The sequence below is a fragment of the Anabas testudineus genome, chromosome 23 (genome assembly GCF_900324465.2).
Source record: "Anabas testudineus chromosome 23, fAnaTes1.2, whole genome shotgun sequence".
NCBI lineage: Eukaryota > Metazoa > Chordata > Actinopteri > Anabantiformes > Anabantidae > Anabas > Anabas testudineus.
Genome location: NC_046631.1, coordinates 10,659,463 through 10,684,906, shown reverse-complemented (window position 1 = coordinate 10,684,906; position 25,444 = coordinate 10,659,463). Strand labels below are relative to the sequence as shown.

General features: G+C 42.0%; 1 protein-coding gene across 4 annotated transcripts in view; it reads left to right on the top strand.

Annotated features, from left to right (window-relative positions):
- The window catches only part of magi2a (membrane associated guanylate kinase, WW and PDZ domain containing 2a), a 156,143-nt gene that overhangs the window by 105,778 nt on the left and 24,921 nt on the right, over positions 1 to 25,444 (top strand). For 2 of the 4 annotated variants that reach the window (XM_026362487.1, XM_026362486.1), the window contains exons 5-11: positions 1,095 to 1,305; positions 3,650 to 3,729; positions 13,638 to 13,695; positions 14,745 to 14,866; positions 15,308 to 15,607; positions 16,477 to 16,659; positions 20,855 to 21,535. In XM_026362487.1, the coding sequence (XP_026218272.1) occupies positions 1,095 to 1,305; positions 3,650 to 3,729; positions 13,638 to 13,695; positions 14,745 to 14,866; positions 15,308 to 15,607; positions 16,477 to 16,659; positions 20,855 to 21,535 (1,635 nt within the window). The remainder of the gene's footprint in view (positions 1 to 1,094; positions 1,306 to 3,649; positions 3,730 to 13,637; positions 13,696 to 14,744; positions 14,867 to 15,307; positions 15,608 to 16,476; positions 16,660 to 20,854; positions 21,536 to 25,444) is intronic. The other 2 variants (XM_026362489.1, XM_026362488.1) reach the window with 1 other exon arrangement.

Genomic DNA, 25,444 nt, shown 5'->3' with positions numbered 1-25,444 from the left:
TGACATCTCAACCAAGTATGAAAATATCAACAGCACAAACTGAGAATTCAAATTACATTTAACTGTTTTGTGTGTTTTTTATTAGAATTGATTATTTATGACATAACAACGTGTATATAAGGTATAAGTATATATATATATATATATATAGGTATAAGTATATTTTTGACAAAGATATAATTACTGTTTTTCTTGAAACTAGTTTAAGTTTTTAATTATCTCAGGATTTGTGTAGTGCAGTGGATAACTAGGGGTTAAAATGTCTATAAAGTAGAAGTATCTCTGTGTGTAGTATTTTATTTATTTATTTATAAATGATGGGACCTGATACAGTAAGTGAGAGAAAATACAGCGACAGAAACTTTTTTAACAGATTCCAATCTGCAGTGTTGAGCTGCTCGATAACTTCAGGCTCTGGGCTGTTCATTTAGCCACGCTGGATATTAAAGTGGGCCGCCGCGCTCGGCTCAGGAAGAGTTTTCGCTCTGTAGATGGCAGAATGTGGGTTGACCAGCAGAGCTGAAGGGGAATCAATAGAGCACAGCAGGCAGCGTGATCTAAGCAGATAGCTACCTCGCTCATTCCCTCCAATAGATTATCTCTCAATCCCCTGCTCTCACTTGTCCCTTCTTCGCTTCCCTCCGTGACCTATCTCCTTTAGGAAGCACACTCTTGCCGCCATCTCTTTCTCTTTCTTCTATAGACACCATTTTTCTCTTTCTAACACATTCACACATTTCCACATCCCACACTAGAGCATCACAGCCTGCTTCTCCTGCTTCTCTCTCTCAATCCGTATCGTCTCCTCTGTTTTATTCATCTTTCTGTCTTGTTGACCTCAATCATTCTCTTTCTTCCTTTCACCCTGCTCTTCTCTTTCCCCCGAGTCACCGCTTCCTCACCTTTTTCTAATCACCTGTTTCGTTTTTCTGTCTCTACCCGAACACAGACTCTCAATCAATCCCTTCTCTTGACCTCATGCGTCTCCTCTTGCTCGCCTCACCTCCCTTGTCTTTCATTTTCTTCACCCCCCCTCTGCTCCTCCCTGAGAGATAATGTCATGCCTGACTCATCCTGCCCTTCTGTCACCTCAGAGTCAAGCGAACATGAGGACAAGAGCACCGACGCTTCTGGGGACATCGCCCCACAGAGCAACCAGGCGGAGGCAACCACCGAGGTGCCCAAAGATGATGGACAGTCCCCAAAGATTACAGTAGCCAAACCAGAGGAGAATGATGAGCTGGGGCCACTGCCGGACAACTGGGAGATGGCTTACACAGAGAAAGGAGAAGTCTACTTCATAGAGTAAGTGTCATGTTAACTCTGAAAAGTGATTACTCCACTCCATACATCACTCCAAAATATATATGTTCTGTGAATATTCGTGCAAATTAGATTTTTGGAAACTTCTGTGTGGATCTGTGACTGAGCCAAACGTTTCCCCCACCAACTCGCCTCAGAATGTCTAGCTGGTAAAACATAAGCTAATGAACACCTCGGTGCAAAAACACAGTGTAGGAAGATGTGTTAAATATCTATTTATACTGAAACATAACAAAATAACAATAAAATATGCATAAAAAAACACTGTCAAACCCCACAGCCAGTAATAAACACGCTAGATGATTAGCTGACTTGCAGCAGCTCTAGCTCTGTCTCACGTAGGAGACGTCTACCTATGTTGGAGTAAATCAGGTTTTTTTGTTGCTTTACACCTCCTTTACATGTTTTTTTATCTTTGAAGGATATTTCTCAGTTTAACAATGAGTTTGTTTTTAGCTTTTCTCTGGTAACTTATTTAAATAAGGCCTCAGTAACTAGATTAAGACCATGTAAGCAGGTAGATTACTTCTTTATTTCCCTTCTGAACACACACACACACACAAACTGAACATTGATAATTCATTCTTGGTGGTTTAATGAGATTTAGAGTTCCCCAGAAATGCTTTACTATACAGAACTCTGTTATACGAGCTCTAAAGTTGAATTCATTGGCATTTTTAGCTTTTAGCAGCTGCAGTAAAACTGTGGAGGTGAGGCTTCCTCACACCAGAATAATGGACACGAGTGCAAGCAGCGGAAAGTGCTTAAGTTTTTATTACATAGTTTAATCATTTCAGTAATTAGACAAAGTTTCTCTGCAGCATCTATTGAATGCCAGCATGCTTAAACATAGCATAAACTGATAGAAGCCTCGCACAAAGAAATGAGTTGGTGTTGTTCTTCTTTATGTCTATGTGCCCCAGATGCAGATTTTTAATTCCTTTCACTCCAGACAAATCACCATATGTCTCCTCCCCCAAACAGAAACCTCATGCTCCCACATCCAGCAAGCACATTACACCACTAATGCAGTTAGCCCTCGAAATTTTTAGTTTTTTCTAGGCGTGAATGATGCCGTGCCAAAGTAGTAGTGTTTGCCAAGAGGATGCTCGCCTTTGATTGGCCTCCATATGAGATCAATTCGTTTACCTGCAGCCCTTGAACTGAGGCGGCTCAGGAGAGGAGAAGAAGGAAGAGGGAGGTGGGGGAAAAGTGATAGGGATTAAAAATAGTAACAACTGGAAAAAGAGAAGGTGAGAGGGAGGACAAGAAAGAGAGAGGGCTAGTAGATGTCCATAATAGTGATGGAAGGCGACAGAGGACAAGAAAGAAGAGAAAGACAAACATAGGAGCAAGAGGAGAGAGGAGGTGGGAATGGAAACGAATCAAAGCAAGAGAGAAATAGACTTGAGCTCACCTTGACATGCTCTTCATTTGGCTCGGTATTCGGAGAGGGCTTTAATCTGCCACTTTTAACTGCTTTTATCCGACTCGTAGTTGTGGAGATGCCAGTGTCACTCCGTTTGCCACTAGTTTTAAATCATGTCAGCAACTTTTAGATGCATTAATGTGAGACTGTTTTTTACCAACCACCAGGTCCACAGTGGATAAATCCTGATTATTAAGGTGACGCCATGACACATAACAACTTCATTATCTGATAATGTGTCTTATTTATTTATTTATTGGTTGTTTTTCTGCATATTTTCATTTTCACCATACCATTGGTTCACTACTACATCCTCTGTATCGTATTTGTTTGATATCTAAGACGGTTTCTCTCGGGTCGAATTTAAAAGACTGAGAAGAATTCGATTCTTCCCTGTGTCCTTCCTTGATGAGCACTTTCTACACCACCCTTGCCTACTGTTGTTCTGACATCATGAAGGGAGACTATTGTGGCTCCAGATCTTCAGACGAGCTGTGAAGACGCATCAAGTTTTCCTGGCACATCATCATATGTGATCTAGATCCAGCTCCCAGCCTGAGGCTCTAAATGAATCTGCCCAGCCCACAGCTGTTCTCCTCACATCACTCGCTCAGTAACCCCTCTATGCTTTTCTGCGCCCTCTCCTCCCCCTTGCTTTGCCTGCTAATGAGAGACAGTAAGCAAATTAAAAGTATTGATTGCTATTTTCTTAACCTCAAGCCTTTTCTCCCCTGTCTCTCGTCACCTTTTTAGCGGCAGACGCACATCTTTCCTCTCTGAAATGACTATCCTGCTGAATTAAGAATCCACCAACCTCCTTCTCTCTTTCTGCCAAGTCTCCTCTCTCTCGCCATCTATCACACTCCCTCTCACTCTCTCTCTGTCGTCTCTTCACAGCCACAACACCAAGACAACATCGTGGCTGGACCCGAGGCTAGCCAAGAAGGCAAAGCCGCCCGAGGAATGCAAAGAGGATGGTGAGTACCGTGTCTGTGGCTTCTATGTATTTTTCCTTCTTTTGCTCTTTTGTGCTTCTCACATCTTTTTTTCTTTTAATTAGACAAGTTGCCCACAGCAGAAATCTTGTCTGTTGATCTGATGAGATGCATACTTAGTTTCATTTGAGATTTTAATTCACTGAAGGAGCTTTCGCTGATTTGTGCGTAGGATTTCTGTTTCTCAGGAGTTATGCAGTGACAACGTTCATGCCTGTGTCAACCCTGGTAGCTGTAGACAGGAAGCCCCGTGTGTTTCAAGCTCAGGTCCAGAGAGACCGAAGGTTACAAAGACTTCTTTATTCCCAACTGAGAGAGATGCGGCGTGTCCTTTCGCCCGCCCACACACACGACAGACACACCAAAAAGAAAAGGAGAGGGAAGCATTTCAGTGCTGTGATCGTTTATAGACTAACGTACATGTAGACCAATGTGTCATCCATCTCTTTCGGCCTCACCCTGCCTCTCAACCTCCCCATTCGTCTTTCCTTTATGTGTGAAACTGAGGAGAGATTTATCGCTGGGTGGAGCTGGGAAGAAGGAATTGGAGATGAACAGAGACAACTGATGAGAAAACACTGTGTGTGTCTCTCTCAGTGTAGTTTACTAATATTTGGGAGTTGTGGGATCTATTAATCTGTTATGTACTTTCTGTAACAGTAACCATGTAGACTGCTTGTCCCCACCCACTGATACAACCCTCAGTAGCACCAATAGAAACAGAGCTCCTATAGCCACAGGTGTATCAGATCTTCTTCTTTGTCACTTTACCTACGACATCACTAGACTTTACGTTTTACTCTCTTGTCTTGTGTCTGGCCCACAACTTTAACGATGAAATTTCCAATTATAAAAAGCACAAACTGTTACATAAAACGGGTCTAATTGCCATAAAAGTTTGTACAGACATTCACAGACAATTAATTATTAATTATAATCCCTCACAAACTTTTTCTCTAATGCTACCATGATGTCGCCATTTGTGGTTTTCAGTGATTTAACAGCTGTTGAATAAATTCTAAATTCTCAGCTATTTCTCCGTATGCCAGACGACACAGTAATTACAACTAGGTTGTCTAGCCTTTCTAGGTTTCTTCAAGTATGTTTCCAGCTTAAAGGCTCTGTGTAAGCAGCCGTATATCGGGGGTGTGTTGTTCACTCCAAACGTCCACAACCTGGTGACACCAGACACTCCAGAGAGCTGAGCTCAGTTAGGAAGAGAAAAGCTGCCTCTGTAAATTTAGTATCGATTGGTGCAAGAGGTACGTAGGTGTAGGTGTGTGTGTGTGTGTGTGTGTGTGTGTGTGTGTGTGTGTGTGTGTGTCTGGATCTCAGCCATGCTCTGATAAGTGCTAACAGGATTGCAGGGTGGAGTCTGTGAGCTGTGACGGAACAACAGGCTGAGAGCAGGAGAAAAAGGAGGATGGTAATAAGTGGGACTTTGGGACTCATAGTAAAAACCTGATGTAGTAGAAGAATTTACATTCTTGAGTTACTAAAGGTAAAAGTGGCAATAACACAATATATAATTACTTCTTGAACTCGCATCATGGTGTTTTAGTAGCTCATCATATCACAGGCAAGTGTCAAACTAGCATCAAGTCCAAATATGCAAGTTAAGGATCTCAATTCTGAACCTCAGAGCAAAACTTAAGTCGATGTTTTCACCACTGGAAAAGACAACATGTTCCGTCTTATGTTTAAAGTCAGTTGCAACACATACGACTAGATTTAGTCAAAATATGCCGAGAAGTGTGTGTGTGTGTGTGTGTTGGGTTTAGCGTGTTCAAAGAGCGTCTGCTGCAGTGAAGACTGAGCAGTTGACATCACAGATGCCTTGTAGTTACATAAGTTTCTATATTTCTCTCTTTCCCTCTGCCTCTATCTTTCTCATCTCCCTTTTTTCTACTTTCATATCCATCTTTGTCCCCCTCCCTCCTGTCCTCCTGTCTGCTCTTTCTGTTTGGGTAGACGAAAAGAACTAGGACAGGCTCTTTACAGAATCTCGCTGTTTGCTTTAATTCCCCCCACTCTCACCCTCTCTTAAAGTTGTTTTTTTTTTTCTTCCTGCCCTGCCAAATATTTGTTGGCTGCATAAAAAGAGGACCAAACAGGCCCTGCTGTTGTCTCGCTTAATTCTTTACTTATTCAGCCTGTTTTTCACCTCAGTTATGCCAACACAGGTAGCAAGAATCCCCCTGACAAGTGAATTAAAAGCAGACAAAACTGTAAGATGTAGTTCGTCACTATTTCAGCAGGTTTCATCAGATGACGACACGTCCTATCCGCTGCAGCTGAGCACATAAAATACCAGAAGTACAGTATATGAATGTCGACACATTGAGGGACTGTAACTTTGATGACACTGAGGTTTGAAGGATGTTAATCCTATTAGAGTGCTCCTTTGTCTTTTAACTCGGTGAATCCCAGCAGACGGCATTTGTGTGAATACAGAGAGCAACAAACCTAGACATGTAATTACATTCAGGTCATGTGAGGAGCTTCACGGACAAAGAGACACAGTTATTATCGTCTCTCGCAGGCCAGCATTGGACTTCTTTCTTGTCCTCTCTCCAGGGGAAATAGCAGGGCTGGTGTTTTACTAGCTTCTCTTTTCTCACGTCTGCAGTTGGTGTGTGTGTGTGTGTGTGTGTGTGTGTGTGTGTGTTCCACCAATACTTTAGTCTAGATAGACGCTGCAAGGCAAAGCTCCTCCAGCCTGGAAACATCATCTCTCCTATTCACTCTGACCTTAAAGACAGATTTTGTGATTTTTCTTGTACGATGGACGTTTTCTTTTTTTTCTAAGGGGCACTGAATGTGAGCACACACTTTTTCCACCGTGGGTACAGTCCTACAGGTGAGTTATTATAGACGAGAGCCGCAGCGCCCTCCTTCACCTTGAGACTCTTGGAGCGGTTGGGAATGGAGTCGCGGGGAGGGGCAAGGTGTAGCTGTCTGCAACATGATTGATGGGTGTATTTTGAGAACATCCCCAGCAGAGCAAGCCTGAGGCCTGGAGATTGGAAGGAGGATTTAAAAGACTCTGTGTGGCAGGTTTGTGTGATGTGTGTATGCTGAATTAGCTGTCAGTGAGTGGATAGATCAGCCTCAGTGTTTTTTTTTTTAACTGCACCCAAGTGGAGCTGGGCATTAAATTAAAATAGCACTGATGTTGTGATCTTTATCAATACTTTTATTTTATTATAGACTGTCTAGGACAATTCAGGTGATATTTTCATGAATAGATTTTACTAAATGAGTGTGTAAAAAACTTTACTTACTTAAATTTTTGAAAAATAACTTTTTAAATGTACAGTGCGCACTAAAACAGTGACATATCTGCAGTGGAAGCTTCCATCCATGTATCCCACCTCTGCTATTTCTGCAAATGAATCCCTGTCATCTTAATTTATTGCACTGTTACAAGATTTTCCGATTTGATTTTGCTCAAATTAGTTTTGCTTTAGTATGTTGCAGACATTTTTTCCCATTTTTATTTGTCTGTTTGGACTCTAGTCGAGTTAGAAATGTGTTGAATCTAATTAACCCTAATACATAATTTTATCTTATTAACTCCATCCAGAAGCCTATTATAAAACAAGCTACTTTACATAATAATTATTTTAACACCTAACAAAAGGGGCCCCACAAAATAACACTTCCCCTGCTCCTCTCCTGACCCCATAGGGAAGAGGCGAGAGTTTAGTAGAATAATATAGCAGATAGAAAGTAAAAGGGGAGAAACTGTGTGTGTGTGTGTTTCTGCGTGCAGCTGTACCGTAAGTGTTTTTTACAAGGACCGAGCCAAATAAACCAGAACTTTGGAGGCAAAAGAGAAAAGAAGAAATGCCAGGTCACAGTCCAGTATGTCTCTTCCTCTCCCTGAAATGTCCTGATAAGCTACAAGCATGTGCTGCTTTTTTTTTTCCCCCTCTCTCTCATTTTTACTCCAGCGCATAACTATTGTCTGTTCACTCTGAGACAGAGACCAGTGGGTCTTCGCAGTGAGGGGAATTTAAGGACATGGATTTCGGAGCAGAATACACCAGAGGAGAGAAAGTGATGCAGTGAGCTGATCTGTTGTCAAAGCCGTATTGGCTCCTGCATTGACTTTTCCTGTCACAGTGGAGATGTATTGGTTTGTTAATCGTCTTCTAAAAGACTTGAATTCATAATATTTTCCCTATAGGAGGAAAAAAATACCCACAGTTAATATTTGTAGGTCTTTGATATATATATATATATATATATATATATATATATATATATATATATATAGCATAAAATCTCAGTTCATCATCAATCTGTGTCAAACCCTGCCGCAGTTTGTGCAGCTTTATCCCACTCTAAGCAGATACACACACATGATTTATCGACTGCTATTAGTATGACTGAGCTATTGCATCCTCCGCTGGGCTCCTTAGCATGTTAATTATGTAGCGTATGTGAATGTACATGTATTTTAACAAACAACAAGTTTCTAACGCAGGGGTTTGTGTGTCTTTTGTGATGGTTTACAAAATCCAAAATGCCTGAGAGAGACCTGGCTGATAACACAAAAGAGATATAATAATTTATATTTATGTATTTAGCTTATAAAGAAATGTCCTAGTTGAGTGAAGTTACTTCAATCTACTACAACTCCACTACTTATTACTTTGAACATGGTGGGAATTGAATTTACAGGTTCTCGGACTTAGTGGGCAGCTGGTTCTGTGCCTGCGAGAGAAACACATAATACCTACATCTGATACCTTATTGCACAGTGTGAGCTCTGTTTGCGTCGCCATAACAGCTCGATAATAAAAGGATCAAACATGACGAGTAACAAACTCAAGAGTTTAAACAAAATGGAACAGACCTCATCGCCCGATCAATGCTGATTTGTTTGGTTTTGTTTCTGTCTTTAATTCAGCATCTTATGAATGTTATTTGGATTTACTAATGGAATAATTGACATTCTGTAATTACCTTTCTATATAGTAGTGTTTATCATTTTCATTTCCCGTGTCATTGAAATCAGCCTCTTCCCAGCTGTATCAGAGCTGTATTTAGTTACCACTATGTCATTATGCTGTTGTATTATGAAATTTATTGCAAACAGTCACAGTTAATGCAAAGTATTTGTCACTAAGGTGATTGACAATGATCATTCATCAGAAACTCATCTATAAAACAAGGAAGCATCCATTCTCTGTGCTAGTGTCTTTAAAATGTCTTTAAAACTGTAGCACAGACAACCTAAAGGTCATTTTTTGTTATAGCATATCAAAATCATAGTTATACATGCACATATAAAAGGAAACTCAGATAATTAAGGTCAGTATTGTAACGTTTCTCTGTGGTGCCATTTCAAAGACGCTGTCAAACAGTCTAACATTATGTGAGTCTCGACCACATCTTAACAACAAAAGCACAGATGTTTTTATATTGATATATTGTAAATGTCATTTGGATTGTGCTTTTCATTGTATGTACCCAGATCAGTGCTTAGACACCTGAGCCAGTGGATTTTGTGCTCATACTGACCAGTAGAGGTATAAATTGTCATTACTGCAGGGCTCTAATGTGCGCTGCATTCAGAGGTGACATAATAAATAAATGAAGGCCAGTACAGTGCAGGATCCTGCAGGAAAGGACTTTAATATGTGGTGACTATTTGAGGATTGAGGTGCTGAAAATGATTCATTTCAGATGGTTTTCTCCTCAAAAGATCGAAGAAAAGAAAGAACGGTCCCTGCAGTGTCTGAGGGCTTGTGGTTTGCCACCATGTTCCCTAAACCAAATTAGAAAAAGCAGAATAAAAAATGCACAAGCTTGTGAGCGTTAAACTCCACAGCCTTTTTTCTTAGGTTACAAATGAGAAACTGGGATAAGATGATACTAAGAAGAAGAAGAAGAAGAAGGGGAAATTAGGCGAATTAGAAGGAGACAGATTTTGTTGAGTTGCACTGGGGAAGAGAAAACTAAGGGAAGAAGCCAGGATGCCTCCTGCTGGTAGTAAGTGGCCCTCCACCTGTGACTGCAGGATGAATGCTGTGGTTTGACTAGAGGTCGCAAACATTTTTCCACTTGCTTCAGGGCTCCGTCATACTGTACCAGCTCTTACCTGACAGTTTCACACCAGTTTGACATTTACTTGTAGGATGCATGCAGCATAGCAGAGATAAGCAGTGTGAGCTTTGTACAGTATGGTGTGTACACACACACACACACATTCGCTCTTCTTGTCCTGGGGAGTTAGCACCCCATAACAGGCTGCTGACAGAGAGGTTATAGACGGCACTCAGTGGAGCCAGACAAAAGAGCAAGCAAAGAGACAATTCTCCTCCATTCAGCATTTATTAGCGCACTGCTCAGTGAAAGTTACAGTATTTCTGTGTGTGTGTGTGTGTGTGTGTGTGTGTGTGTGTGTGTGTGTGTGTGTGTGTGTGTGTGTGTGTGTGTGTGTGCTGACACCAAATACACACCTCAAAGCAAAGCTTCTTTCTAAAGAGTGGCCCCGAGAGCACAGCACATAGACTATATGTACTGTAATATGTACTGTAGTACACATTAAAGAGCTCATGTTGTGTGTAGGTTGTTGTTTTTTGGCTTTGGATGATTTACAGCTGCATAAACTGCCTATTTTTCTTTTTCTTATAATCAGCCACCCCCCTCCTTCCATTTTGCTTTCTTTCAACGTGTTACATGAAAGATTGGTCCAACGTTCATGACTGTTTTTGACTAAGCATTAAAATGTGTGTAACGTTTAAAAAGCACCTTCATTCTCTCATGAATCAGAAGTTGCACTCAGAAGCGTTAAAACGTTTAATATTCAGGATATTTGCTGCTTCGTAGAGCACGACTAGTAGTCAGTGATAGATAACGGTAGCAAACTTTACATGCTGTGTAGCTAATTAATGCTTCGGAGCCAGTTCTCTCCACTTTGCACTCTGCACATTTTAGTATTTACTGTTATCTTCCTGCTGTCGCTGTGTTCACAGCGGCTGCTGTGCATCAGAAAATGTGCCCTTAGTATGTAGCACATGTGGAGCTAGGAGGCAATTAGTTGAGCTTAACAAAAAGACTGGAGGCAGAGGAAAGTAGATGCCCTGCGTCTGTCCACAGACGAAGAAATAAGCCTAAGAACATATAAAGCTTATTATTTAAAATATTTAGAGATGCTGGTATTTTTAACTTTGGAGGGAGACATACTTTTCTCTACTTCCAGTCTTTAATAACTATTCATTTAAGTGAGTTTGTGAACATTTCACTTTTTAGTTTTACCTGCACATAAAGTTTATTAGTGTTTCTCTACATGTCCAGTATCGGACTGCTTCATTCTTATTCATCTGACTATGTTGTATTGATGTTACCATAAATACATTTAAATGACTATAATATTAATTCTAAAATGACAGGTTATACAACAATAACCCCAAATGCTGTTTAAGAGTTGTCAGAGCTTGGCTTGTAGTCCAGTTTCCTCCTGAATGCAGAGACATTTCTGGTTTCCTGCAGCTCCTTCTGTGAACACTTTAATGAAAAGCTTTTCATTACCGCTGAGATACATGACAGCCCTTTGATCTCCTGTATTTGTGATGGAGAGGGCATGAGCGTGTGCATGTAAAGTGGGTAGCATTGTGTGTCTGTGTGTCTGTGTGTGTGTGTGTGTGCACGTGTGGCACCCAGTAAAGGTGAGAACATGAATCACTCTTTCATATTTAATGAGTGGAGATGGGGATAAGGAATGTTGCAGTGTTCACAGGAGGTATTCCCGTGGGCTGTCAACCTGCTCGCAGCACTCTGTTAGATCACTGCGTGTGCGTGGTGAGTTTGCATTTTAGTCCGTGTGTAGGCACAAAATGGTGCATCCTACTGAAAGTTTAATAATTAGTTTTGAGGGGATGGGGGCAGGGGTTCAGAGAAGCATATGGCACGTGCTTGAGCACTGCACCAGCATTGTTTGATATTCCTCCTCAGTGTGGGGGACTGTGAGGGATGGGAGTATCCACCGCGCTCTCTTCGGTAAACTAGGCCAACAAGTATTACCAATGTGTGCACTGACCATACAGAGTAGAACCCTTTGTGTACAGCCGTTAATATGCTTATCCCTGCAAGGTGCTCAAGCTTTCTCTCTCTGGTTGCTTCCTTTTCTAAAGCGCTTTCTCTGCTGTTATCTCTGCTCTCATCCTGCTTAACTTAGCATTGTCATGAATCAAAGCTATTGTGGTTCTCGGCTGAGCTGCACTCGAGCACACTCTCCCAGCCCCATGCTACATTCAGCTTAGATGCTATTTTTACAGCAAACTCTACACTACTCTACCTAACTGGGTTCTCAGTGATCAGTGATTAAGTCTACATGTGGGAATACGCTTAAAATCCTAATTGCTCATATCCTGAAAAGCAAACAGGGGGCTCCTCCTGGCAGGTTTCTGAGGGATGTGTTGTGTCAGTGAGCTGTGGGCAGAGAAAAGAGGAGAGGGCAACTTTGAAAATCTTGTCTGGTGTGACTGATGACTGTCAGGAGTTTGACAGAAGAACAGCTTTCATCACTTGGCACAAAAGCAGCATGTTACAGGACCGAGAAGCTGAGAGAGCAAAAACTTTGCAGCATCACTTTACAGTAAAAACTGTGGAGACTGTAAAACCCTTTTGACTGTGTCCACTTTATCCCCGGGGTTCTATGGATGCCTGCGTTACTTGGTCAGTCCATCAATTTCTCAAAATGTTTTGCATCGTAACGACAGCGATTCCCCAACTTGAGGTTGACATTTGTGGTTTGAAGTGAAATGCCAACAATTGCTGATCGATTCCCACAAAATTCGGTGCAGACATTGACGAATGAATTCTAATAATTTTGTTGGTCCCTTTACTTTTCATCCAGCGACATCGTCAAATTAAAAGTTCAGTTTGTCCAATACTTTAGTTTAGGACCAAATATCTGCAACAGTATTGACATTCCCATCAATCTCAGTTTTACTTTGTGTTTTGTGCTGTTTATCATGCTAACAGGCTAAACCTATGGTGATTTTACACTTTAGCAACTGTTAATGTGGTTGTACATTCACAATGCTGTTGTTATTTAGTGTTTTTATATTCAGACCAACCTCTTCGGGAACAGATTAATACGTTTTTGAAAATTAATATTAGGATATTAATGTCATGAGGCCTTTTTTAAAAGCAGCATATTCACAGTTTGTGGCTCATCCAAATTCTTCCCACAGCAGCTGTGGTGTGTGATGTGTCTGTCATTTTACAGTAATTGACTGTCATGTGTTATTTATCTGTAATTGAATTAAATCTTTAGCTTGTAACATTTGAAGTCAAAGTAAAATATGCATCAGTTACCAGTCCCAGACACTGGGAAGGTTCAGCACCCTAAGGGTTTGTGCTTGTTGCAGTTGAAGCTGTTAATCTATGCAAAGTTCTCAAATCAAAACACAATATTTACAGCATGGAGAAGATGCAGAGCATAAATATTTTACTGATTATATTCAGCTACTAGATGTACTAGTATCTTTTTTTGTGTGTTCTTTTGGAACTTTTTACTTGCAGAAAGATGCATTTGATGCACTACTTTAAAGAGCCAGTAGCCTTCTCAAATCAATCATGTGAGAGAACACATAGTTATGTTTATATCTCCAATCCTGTCACCATCAAATTTTTATTAAAAATAAGATTTCAGAATATTAACAAGCCCGCTCAGACGAAACAACAATCGCTCCAGTTAATGTGCTGTTTCGCCACCAACTAATTCCTGATAAATACTGACAGTAAAATGATGCTGTAAAGTAATCCTGCCAAAAAGATGTTTTTTTATGCAAGATCAATATGCTGCTGCAAGTTCGTTGAATAAACAAGTCCTTCATTATTGTTGTCTTGCCGCTGTTGTTTTTTTACAGAGCTTCCATACGGCTGGGAGAAAATCGATGACCCCATTTACGGCAGCTACTATGTTGAGTAAGTCTGGTACATCTTTAATATGTAATGGCTTGCTTTTGATTTCCAATGTAGCTGCTGGCACTGTATTAATCATATTTATTAGGAGCAGACTGGCACTGCACCCAGGAAGCAGTTGCTCCCACTGTCTGCCTGCTGACAGATTGCTGTTTGTTAGCATGGTGAAACTTTATTTGTCTGAATGTGTATCTGTGACTGTTTCAGTTATGGTGCACGTATATCTGTGCAGAAACCATGTATCCGCCATGTTCACCCTTATCCATCCACATGTGTGTGTCCTTTTTATTGAACTGCATATCCCCTCATATTCAGAGGTGTCATTTCTTTGGCTGGATGCTCTCCACTCTGGGACAGTGCTCTATTTTTAGACAGGCAGAGGGAGTCATTTGGTTTGACTTTGCTTAAGAATGACACTTGACTACACACTGCCTTATATACCGTACCCGCCCCTCGAGATGCTCTTACTGTGGTGCTTTGTCATCCTGCAGATACAGTGAAAGAATTGGCCAGACCTTGAAATTATATAACTATGCAAAAATACAATCAAGCTGTTTTGCAATTAGCACTGTGATATTGGGTTGTTCATGAAAAGATAAGGAGTGTGTCTGTGTGTGTGTCTGTGTGTGTGTGTGTGTGTGTGTGTGTGTGTGTGTGTGTGTGTGTGTGTGTGTGTGTGTGTGTGTGTGTGTGTGTGTGTGTGTGTGTGTGCACAATACAGTCTCAAAGAGTGAGGGGAAGTGTCTAATGATGAGTAATTATTTCACACTGGTAAATTACAGTATTTGTAGTCACTGACTATCTTCCCCCTTGCAAACTAAATTAAGAACGACGTGGGACGTTAAAGGAAATCACTGTTTTATGTGCAGGTTTCCTCGCAGCGACTGATTCACACAATTCTGGTTATAAGGCGGAAGAAAAGCGCAGAAGCGGCTCTCTGTTCTGTAATCGTGTTACATAATCTGGGGACCAGCCATTTAATTAATCATCATTCATACCAATAGCAGGATTGGGAAGAATCTGAAATCTCCTTTTTTTTTCTTCTATCATAGTCATATAAACAGAAGGACCCAGTTTGAGAACCCAGTCCTGGAGGCGAAGAGGAGACTCCAGCAGCAGCAGCAGATGCAAAGCCAGGGTCTGTCCTCACTGCCCCTACCTACCATCTACAGAGGTAAAATCCATGTAACTGCTTTTGAAAGTCTTAGTGTTAGTTAGTTGTGAAGTAGTTAGTGCAGCCAGCATGATTAGTTAGTTCACCCTGCCTTAGTAAAAAAAGGTTGGTGCTAATGTTTTATACCAATAGTTCTCTTCTCAAGCGACTGTGTGGTTTGAAATGTGATTCACTGTTGTGTTTCACTGGTTTGTTGCTACTTGATTCCAGTTCTCACTCTCCACCAACCATAGCAGTAGGATGTACTGCTTGAAAAAGACTGTCTGGACTGATGAAGTGGAGGTTTGTTTCCGTAGTAACGTAGTAGGACCACCGCTCTGAGTCGAGAGCCTGTCTCCGTGGTTACACATTGTGTACATTTCAATGAGGCTCTCTCTCCTACCTCTTCCCACCTCCATCCCCTCCCTTCTCCTCCTTTTCCCTCCAAACTTTGGACGCCAGTGGAGGATGCCAGCCCCTGTGCCACCCTCCCCAGATCCCCCCTTGTACAGGTCAGCTCAGTTCCCGAGCGCTGCCGCAGCCTCTGTGACCTTTCCCACTCGCCAACTCTGGGTCGCAGGGCCGCTGCATACACTACATCCTCCTCCGCACACGTCTCCCCTCTGCGGCGTGTTCTGACTCGGCGGATGAATCTCTGCCCCAACCAGCAGCAGCAGCAGCAGCAGCCACTTCACACCTCCTCCTGCACTGTGGTGCTAGAGCAGCCTGTCTGTAGCCCCTTCTCCCTGTGGCACTTTGTCAGTAAGTAGGCCAGCAGAGAGGCAAAGGAGGCTGACTACCGCTCTCATGGCTGCCTGCGCTCGTTTGACTTGCTCTAAGCATGCTAGCTCACAAGCAAGGTTTTCCCTTGAGGCAGCAGAAGGATTTGTGCGACGATTGTGTACCATAACATGTCTTATTGCCTCGCATAAGCAGGCAGAGAGTGTAATCACTTAGTCTCTATCTGGACCGGTGATGGCAAACAAAGGATGTAAACTAGCACCCTAACCACATCTCCTTTCTGAGGTGAAAAGATGGGAGACTTGGTTAAGTGTGACTAAGCTTGTTGGCTGAGATCCTCTCATTCCTACACGAGGCGCTTCTCCAGAAATCTCCCGCCTCCCCCTCTTTCTGAAATCTCCCAGTTCTTCCCTAGCCCTCCCAAGCATCTTCTCTTGGAACTGATCCTGACTGACAGCATGTCATTTTCAGAATTGTTGCTGCTTCCTTGGTAGCCTTTGGGATGAGACTGAAGACCTGCACCGCTGATGCCGTCTGCACCCCTACTGCCCACAGTATCCTAGCATGGGTGGAGAGGACCTGACATTAGTTTAGTGCGCTTGGGTGTCCAGCAGGATTTCTGTATTTTTACCTTGCACGGGAGCCAGACATGTTGAACCACACCTGCATCTTTGAGCACCGCAGCCCCACCTCTGTGCAAGTTTGTTCCAGTTAAGATCATATCCTCTTTTCCTGTGGCTACACCCATATCTTAATGGATAAGCTTTACCCATGCCCGAACCCTGTGAGCACTGCCCCACACCAGCTTTATCGCTCCCTCTGCCTTTTCTACAAAGCTTATAAATGATTAATATTTGTGTTTGGTTCAACTGTTTATGTGTTCTTTATAGAGAAGCCGCTGTTCACGCGGGACCCCACTCAGCTGAAAGGCAGTTTCTTGTCCACATCGCTCCAGAAGAGCAACATGGGTTTTGGCTTCACTATTATCGGAGGCGACGAGCCCGACGAATTCCTCCAGGTCAAAAGCGTTATACCCGATGGACCTGCAGCAGCTGATGGGAAGATGGCCACAGGTAAGCCTCAGGCATGACTACAACCCAACTGGGGACTGTGTACAACAGAGTCACTCACAAACAAAAACCAACATCTTGACCCTTATTTAGCTGGAGATCTCTTGAAATACATGTCAACAGAAATGACTGAATTATAAAGTGACAAACAGTAGAATAGATAACCTCAGAGTCAACAATTTGCTTCACATGTAGCACAATAAATGAAGACCAATTCTTACTTATTTAAAACTACATGTAGAAAATTACACATTTAGTTCAGACATACTGACAAATACTGTTTTTATTTTGTTTACATGTAGTACAGCCTACACACAGACAAAAGAAAAACATAAATACTGTATGCACACAGCATGCAGTTCACACACAAATAATCCACACCTGTTAATGTGTATAGTGTGTTTTCAGCTACAACTTGCCATGCTTGCATTATACCAGCAGATTTGTGTGCACATGCGCGTGCAACTGCAGATTTCTGTTCTTTCATTAATCTTAAAAGGGACTTGATGAGCGCCAGATCTCCTGGCTGTGTCCACTTGGGGGTGTTACTGCAGTACCTACAGTACACACACACACACACACACACACACACACACACACACACACACACACACACACACACACACACACAGAGCAGCTTTACTAAAGGTCAAGGGAATAGAAGTAGCACGTTTGCATGCAGTGGTGGTTCTGTCTGTATACTCTGGAGCACATACAGAGCTCATAGTGGTCATTAATCACACATTAGGTAAGCTGGTCATGGCGTTTCTAAACCCAGTCCCCAAACCTGCTGCAGTTTTGTTAACTGACTTATTTCTGAACACTGGGTCAAAAATGTCCTGTGTTATTTATAGATATGTGGCTGCAGGAGTCCGAAATAGATCCCTGGATGACTAATAAAGGCTGTCCTAACCGTGCTGTATATACTATAAAGACTTTGGGTCTCTGTCTTCAGTCCCCATCCTCCCTCTTTCTTTTAGTGTTCTCCTCTCTTTTTATGTATTATCTCCCCAGAAATAACTAAAAAAAAAACTCTCACTTCTCTGTTCTCCCACCTCCTGTCTCCTCACCAACACTTTCTCCCTTCAGCTCATCTCCATCTCTATCTCATCATCCACCCTCCATCCTCCCCGCCACCTCACCTCCCCAGACTTTGTGTCCTACTTCTGCAGTAGCAGAGCTGGCTCTGTCACACAGCCCACACTTAGGAAACCCAGACCTACAGTGGGGAGAAATTCCAGATACACATTTAGTTTCTTCGTCCCACATGACCCCTGTTGGTGATGTCCACTAAGTGATAGCACCACAAAGGATGGTTTTATAACAATCACATCAGTGCAGTCGTGTCCAGGCAAGAAATTCAGAGCTTTTTGTCGAATTAGTTTTTGTCCATGGAAAAAATGTGGGATAGTTTTCTGAAATACAGAGCAAAGTGTTCTTAGCTTGAAGTGGAGCAGCTTAGTTTTGATGCCAGAGGCAGCATTTAATGCAAAATGAAGTGGGTTTTTTGGTAAAGTATGTTTCATAGTGGGGGGTCTATCTGCTGCAACATTCACTCAGCACCAGAGGGTGATTCTGCTGAACTGTATCCATGTAATACCGTGTGTGTTCTCTTCAGATAAGACACTGTAGAAATACAATTTAAAAAAGAAGCATCAACATTTGGCTTTTTCACCGACTTGGTGTCGTAATTGATTATACAAAGAAACGAACAGTTTGAAATGATAAAGACCTCAATAAATATTTTAGATGGCGACTACCACAGATGATCAGCTGATGATGAGTATTTTAAAGTCCAGTTTTACTGAGTCCTTGCTCCGTTTGACTCCAATAAGATTTCAGGGTTAATATCAGGCTTTAATATCTGTCCAGTGGGTGTTTATTGACAGATGTGATGGACTGTTTGCTCCCCTAACTTGATTTATATATAAAATAAAGTGACTTTTTCAGAGATGTTGCACTAATTAGACCCTTAAAGAATGCTGTAACACCATGTTTGGTTAATCCATTACCAAATCTGCTCTGTCTAGTTTAGCTAACTAATGTTAGCATAAAGTTGGTTTATGATGCACATGCATGTTCTCACTATGTTATAATAAGTTATATGTGGAGACATTTTTACTATTTTGTAAAGAATAGCTGCAGTAAAACTACTTTGATCGAAGGTAGGATGTCTGACAGCTCGAGTTCAGTCAGCTAAAGATTCATATAGAGTCTTTGTTTTGTTCATTTTATGATTTTTCTAAGTACCTGCGAGTTCAACAGAACTGTAATTGGACTTAGGACGACATGTCATCCTGTTTATCCTGACACAAACATACACTGAAGCTCACAGTCTCTTAACAAACCCTTGCACCCTGCTGAGAATCCAAGATGCTCTCGTCCTCTCAGCAGGGCCGCAGAGACCTCTCGTTATGTTGACAGGCTCCTGAACACACCATTAGTCAGGGATGAATGTGTCATAGGGTTATGCAAGGATGGGACAGTGAGAGATGAAGCAGCTGGGAGCACAGGCCTTGGTCACAGAGAGCGGTGTTTACACTTAAGGTCAATGTGATTTGGAAAATACAGAACGAGGGACCTGCAGGAGGTTTTTATAATGGTTGGAGAGAAGATGTGTGTTGTCTCAATTCTTATTGCAGATTATCCAGAGTGGTGGTTTCAGACTGCAGGTCAGGAGTAAATTTGAGAGTAGATGTACAGTAAGAAAGTAGGATTCTGTTTTCTCTGGTAAAAAACAACTGTTGCACATCAGCTGATTTTCACTCAAATTAAATTTATTTCTATGTTATTATGGTTATTGCAGACATTTCAAGGACAGATATTCCATTAATATATATAACATTTGTATATTTACAGTATTTGAAGTGACTCTTCAGATGTAAAAATGCACAGAACAACTTGTCTATATGTGAGTCTATAGCTTTCTGTCTCAGTAAAACAAGTCAATTCTCTCCATCCTTCTGCGTTTCCTTTCTGCTCATAAAGAACGAGATCTGCAGGCACGGTGAGGCCACTATGAGGTCATGAAACGATCATTCGTTTTCTCCCAGTGTCGTCAACTATTGATTCTGAGACTGATGCTCAAGGCAAATGTCGTCCACGTTTACCCAGATTAATTAAAAAGTCCCTCACGTCACTTTGTCTCGAGGTGTGAGCTCGCTCTGTTAGTACCAGCAGAGTGTTAAAAACAGTTTACAACAAAAGAAAGAACATGTCGGTCATATCTTAACCTCCATTTACCTCATCTGCTGTCACTCAGAGGGGTCAGCAGCTTGGCTCCACTTCAACGGTTAATCCAGAAATCAATACGAATTGCCATGTTGTTTTAGAAAAGCTGTCATTGACCCAACTATTAGTGCTTTTATAGTCTCCTGCTCACGTATTAAGAGAATTAGACAGCGTGGGGCTTGTGGTTAGCAAGGTGAGGGCCAATCACTAAAGCACATGCTTTGCTTATGAATCATAGAGGATCTTTGTTTTTCCACCGCTCTCTCTGCAACACACACTCATACTGTCACTGCTCTCTTTCTCTAAAGAGCATGACAATTATGCTTGCAATTAGAAAATAATTGTTTTCATTATCAACCCAGGTAATGCTGTTTGTCAGATGCTAATATGGATTGTGGCTCATGTTCCCACTTCCAGCGTTTTAAAAACCTGCATGGTGCCTGCAGAGAGAAGCACATAACACTATATTTAGTTATCGTGTTTAGACAAAGCTAAACCTAGATGCACAATGTTTCTGTGTGGGAACATTTAATTATCAAATAGGTTTTATCTACAGTGCAGGATATTGCAGGGAACAAATAAAAGCTGTTCATTCCATTAAAGGCAAACATTTTAGCCACCTGTCATCTGAACTGTTTCACTCTTGAAAGGGAGATAAGACATTATCTGTGCTATCTGTGGTACCAGCTGTAAATGACTGAGGGTTTGTTCCACTGCTGCTTTTATTTCTACTAAGAGTTAATCGTTTTTATCCACACTCTAAGATAAATGACTGTCTACGTGTTTTTACAATCTGAATCAGAGTTCAGTATTAGCATTGTTGATGATTTTTTTCTAATTAGTTTTTTTACTCTTACATTAACTCACTGTGTGTATTATCTGTTGTCTGCTGTTGTTAATTCGCATTTTCTGCTACAGTATTTCACCCGACTATCTTGTTTCTCTCTGTTCATCCTTTTCTCTGCAGGTGATGTTATTGTCTATATCAACGACGTGTGCGTCCTGGGAACCACTCATGCTGATGTGGTTAAACTCTTTCAGTCGGTGCCCATTGGCCAAAGCGTGACTCTGGTTTTGTGTCGTGGCTACCCTTTGCCCTATGACCCAGAGGAGGCTGCCAACACCAACAACAACACCACCACCACCATCATGTCCCCACTGGGCATAATGGAGCAGCGACCCATCATGGTGAACGGCAGGGCCGGCTACGATAACTACCTGGATTATCTCTCTCGCACCGCGCGCTTCGTCACGGACCCCAGTCAGGATCAGGTCAATGCCCAGCAGCTGCTCCCCCCTCACCCAGGTGACACCCACTTAGACGGCTCCCTTCCTCCCACCACCGGCACCACGCCCCCTGACAGCGTCTCCATGGCGTCGTCAGGGGCGACCCAGGGGGAGATGCTGACGCTGACCATGGTGAAGGGTATGGATGGTTTTGGGTTCACTATCGCGGACAGCGCCACAGGCCAGCGTGTCAAACAAGTGCTGGAGCCTCTGGGCTGCCCAGGCCTGTGCGAAGGTGATCTGATCGTGGAGATTAACAAACAGCCTGTACAGGGATTCACACACACCCAGGTGGTGGAGCTGCTCAAGGAGTGTGCTGTTGGAGCTGAGACAAGCCTGGTGGTTCAGAGAGGTGGAACAGGTAAGTCCCTGCAGATTGGGATAGTGTGAAGGCATGAGCAGGAGTGCTTCAGTCCTTCTGCATCTACTTCATATTTGTCTTTATATCTGTCTGCTTATTCATCTATATCATCTTTTGCTGTTGTAGCCAAGTGTGTTTGTGTTGGTGTGTTCCAATCCAAAGAAGCACAGAGCCTGCTCATTGCTCAGCTATGACTGATTGATGCACAGCTACTCTCGAGTGCACTTCTTTGTCCTGTTTTCTTTACTCAGGGGAGAAAACATCTTTTCTTGTACTGAAATCTTGTAGATGCCTCTCCACTCTTCTAACTGAGCCATACCACCTGGTGGTCAACATAAATCTTTTGATTGAATGAAAAGTGGCTGCATTTTATATCACGTTGCATTTTTTTTTTCTCATGTCAGTTTCATATAGATATTTTGTGAGCCACAAGTAAAAGCCACAAAATTAAAGTGTGTCAAAAGCATCAGTTTTCCCACAAAAAAAATATTCGCTGTGAGTTCTGCCCTGTGTTTTTGTAATATGTGGCCCCTGACAGTCATAATTATGCACTGCACTCTGCTGTGAGTCACACACAGGGCTGTTATTTGTCGGATCAACAGGTAACCGACCGTTTCTGGATCTGTTCATGTGAGGTATATTGTTGTACGTTGTGTATGCACAGCACTAAGTGTGCAGAACTGTCTATATTTGCTTCCTTTAAAAGGCTGAAACCAGTGACTGGTGATGTGATTGACATTGAAAGAAGAAGAAAAACTCACTCTAAATGTGTATATAGCACAAATGACACAGCATGAATTGTGTGTAAGCCTTAGATTGCCTTCATTTTAAATTGTAGAAGTGCCAGCTATGACTCAGCCAAAGCAACAACATTAAAGATTAAAATGTTAGAGATTTAATTTAAATCTCCTACAACAGCAGCCCTCTATCAACCACGCAGATAGGATCTGTCTCTGAAACAATGTTGTCAAAGGACTTTACCTGACCTTGATTTCTATTAGCATCCTCTACGTGATGATTTAAACTGATTTGTAGTGCAAGCTTGAAGATGAGCCAACTGAGTTGGGAGACCAGTATCGCTGTTGCTTTTGTGTGGAATCAGTTGGTGGTTATGAATTTAGCCTGTTTCTGTTCTGTAATGTCACATACCAATCATAATGCCAACTGCCTTCTGCCACCGACACCACTGAGACTCACTCACAAAGGTCAGCAGCAGCCTCTGAATAGATTGATTGCCAGTTATTTCTTTATTAGGCTCCCAGTGTCTCTGTGTCAGTGAGCAGGGAGCCAGCAAACAGAAAGAAGAGAAAGCGAGTGAAGATATTTGAAGACTATGTAGATTTTTTAAATCCAGAATGGGAAGAAAAATACATATTTTTAAGTCAGCGCTTCTAAAATATCATCTGCCAACATATAAACACACAAACACACATGGGGGAGGTCAAATGTTTTGTGCCACCATCTCAAAAACCTCCAATCTGTCAACCCACTCCCCACACACAAAAACTAAAACACACACTCCACGCCATCTGCACAGGAAGCTAACGGTGAAACGCTCCCGCCATCTGTCCGGGTGCTTCACTCGCCGCAGAGCTTCAGAAGGTCGAAACAAGTGCTCCCATCTAAAAAGCAGCCTGATGGCCCGTGGAGAAAATGGGAACCTTATTTACATGCTATATTTCATCTCATTATTTCAAATCTGGAGATGGCTTAGTGGCCCTAAACAACAATACACAAGGGTGCAGTGTCACATCTGTGTGTGTTGATTTCCTGTGACATGACAAGCTGTGGGTGCTAGAGGTATAAAAAATAAAAAGACTAAACATCAGTGCCACCCAGTCTACTCCTACAGTAGCATGAGAAGTATGACATATGGCAAACACGTGTAGAAATGACTAAGGCTAAGAAAAGATTTCAAAATAGGTGGAGTTTAGACGTCGAATATCTCTTGAGAGTATTTTAGGGGTTTAACTAGAAAAACACTGTCAGACTTTAGGCTCATTAAGCTCAGAGTCTTCAGACCCTCCCGGGGGAAAATAGTCACAACAGAGTCTTTGAATTCCTTCTAAAACTTATTTTTTCATGATGGAGATAAACAAGTAGAAATGGAGCTAAGGCCAAAACCACATGTCTGTTTTTCATGTGGAAAACTAATGATGTTGTTAAAACACCATAGGAAGGAGGGATATGATGCTGTTTGCAATACTCAAAATTATATTTGTATTTAATCGGAGATTCTGTTTAGTTTAGGGCCTCTTACGCTTATCTGAGGTACACAATGTCAGGCTCCCATCTCCCATGTGATGCGGTGTGCATTTGATTCCCTTTTCCAATCTAACCTCTTCAGAACGGCCAGCTCCGAGCATTTAGCCAAGCTATTACCCACTGTAATAAAACTGCCACCATGCTGCTGGAATGATGTTCCACCTTTTAACACAGCATAATTTGGCCCAGTCCACTGGACACTGTCCATACTATCTAAGTGAACTGGCTATTTCTCTAGTTAAGAATTTTTGCGACTAGCCAGTGTAGCAGGGAGAGAGAGAGGGAGACGACCGACGGATATTAGTCATCAAACAACTGTCACATTTGTGTTGTGGCCCACACACATATGCTAGTTCAGGGGCGAGCACACAGCTCATCACTTTCAATGAAAACACAATCAGAAGCTGAGGATTAAATAAGCACCAGAAGCTGACTAAGTTTAAGCATGCGTGGACTAAATCGTTTTTTAATCACCATCCTGCATGACGGCTGCCTTTTGCATCTCTTACAGTCAAATAATCGAACTATGAGTCCAACTAGAACAGAAAAGTTGACATCATTTACCTCCCTCCTTCTCTTTCACACACACGCCTTTTGTCTGTGCCAGTCATCTCTTCAGGTCTATAGGTGAAATGTACAGAGAACGAGAAAGGAAGTGGAAGTTGGGAAAAGTGACTCAGTGATGTAGAAACAACCGAAAAAAAGAGCGGAGGAAAAATTATTTCAGAGTGAGAATTGAAAACGGAGAGAGGCAGCATGCTACTGTGTCTGTTCAGCAAGACTCGTCTTGCTTGGCCTGGTGTTGTCATGGACACAGAAAAGAGTGAAGAAGTGCAGCGATGAGTTATTGTTGTAATGCACAGAGTATGTGCAGCTTTTTAGCATCAATACATCACTGCCACAATCATTTTGAGACATCATCATTAACAAAGGAGACATTCAGGAAGAGAAGTGGCAGCGTCTGGCGTCCTCGACTCTGCTTTTTACATTCTGCACCGCTGCATCAGATTTGACACAGGATTCAGGAGACTAGTTTTATTGCGAACGGGGCAGAGGTCTTCGAGTTAGTTGTGAAAGCGGTATCTTTTTCTATTAAGATAACTTCAGCTGAAAAAGTAGATATCCCACTTCCTCTGAATGCATTTGCTCACAATAAGAAATGACTGTTATTAATAATCCAGCTAAAGGTTTAATCAGATAATTATTACATCTCTGTTGATTGATAAATCAATTGGCATCTTGTTCAGCTCCGTCCTGACCTTAGCAGCCCACATTAATGCTGATGGGACACCAATCCGCCCGTCACTCTCATGCTCCATTTAAGTCTCACTTAACACTCACAGTTCTTTAAGTCCTTTAAGGAGAAGGAGGAGCAGCAACTTACTCTCAACCTCGGAAATCAATCCACTACTTTCCAACTGAAAACCATGTCCATAGATCTGGAGAACCAATTCTTAGGGTCCACAAATGAAACACTCCCCCTCAGGCCTGCTGCGCTTGGAGTTCTTTCTTCTTCTTATTCCTCAAGAACGTCTTAAGAGCTTATTTTATTAGCTCTTTATGTTTTAAATGTCAATGCATAGAAATAGGTACTTGCTACTAAATAGCTTTTATTTTTTATACTGTCTCTGGCATCTGTCAGGA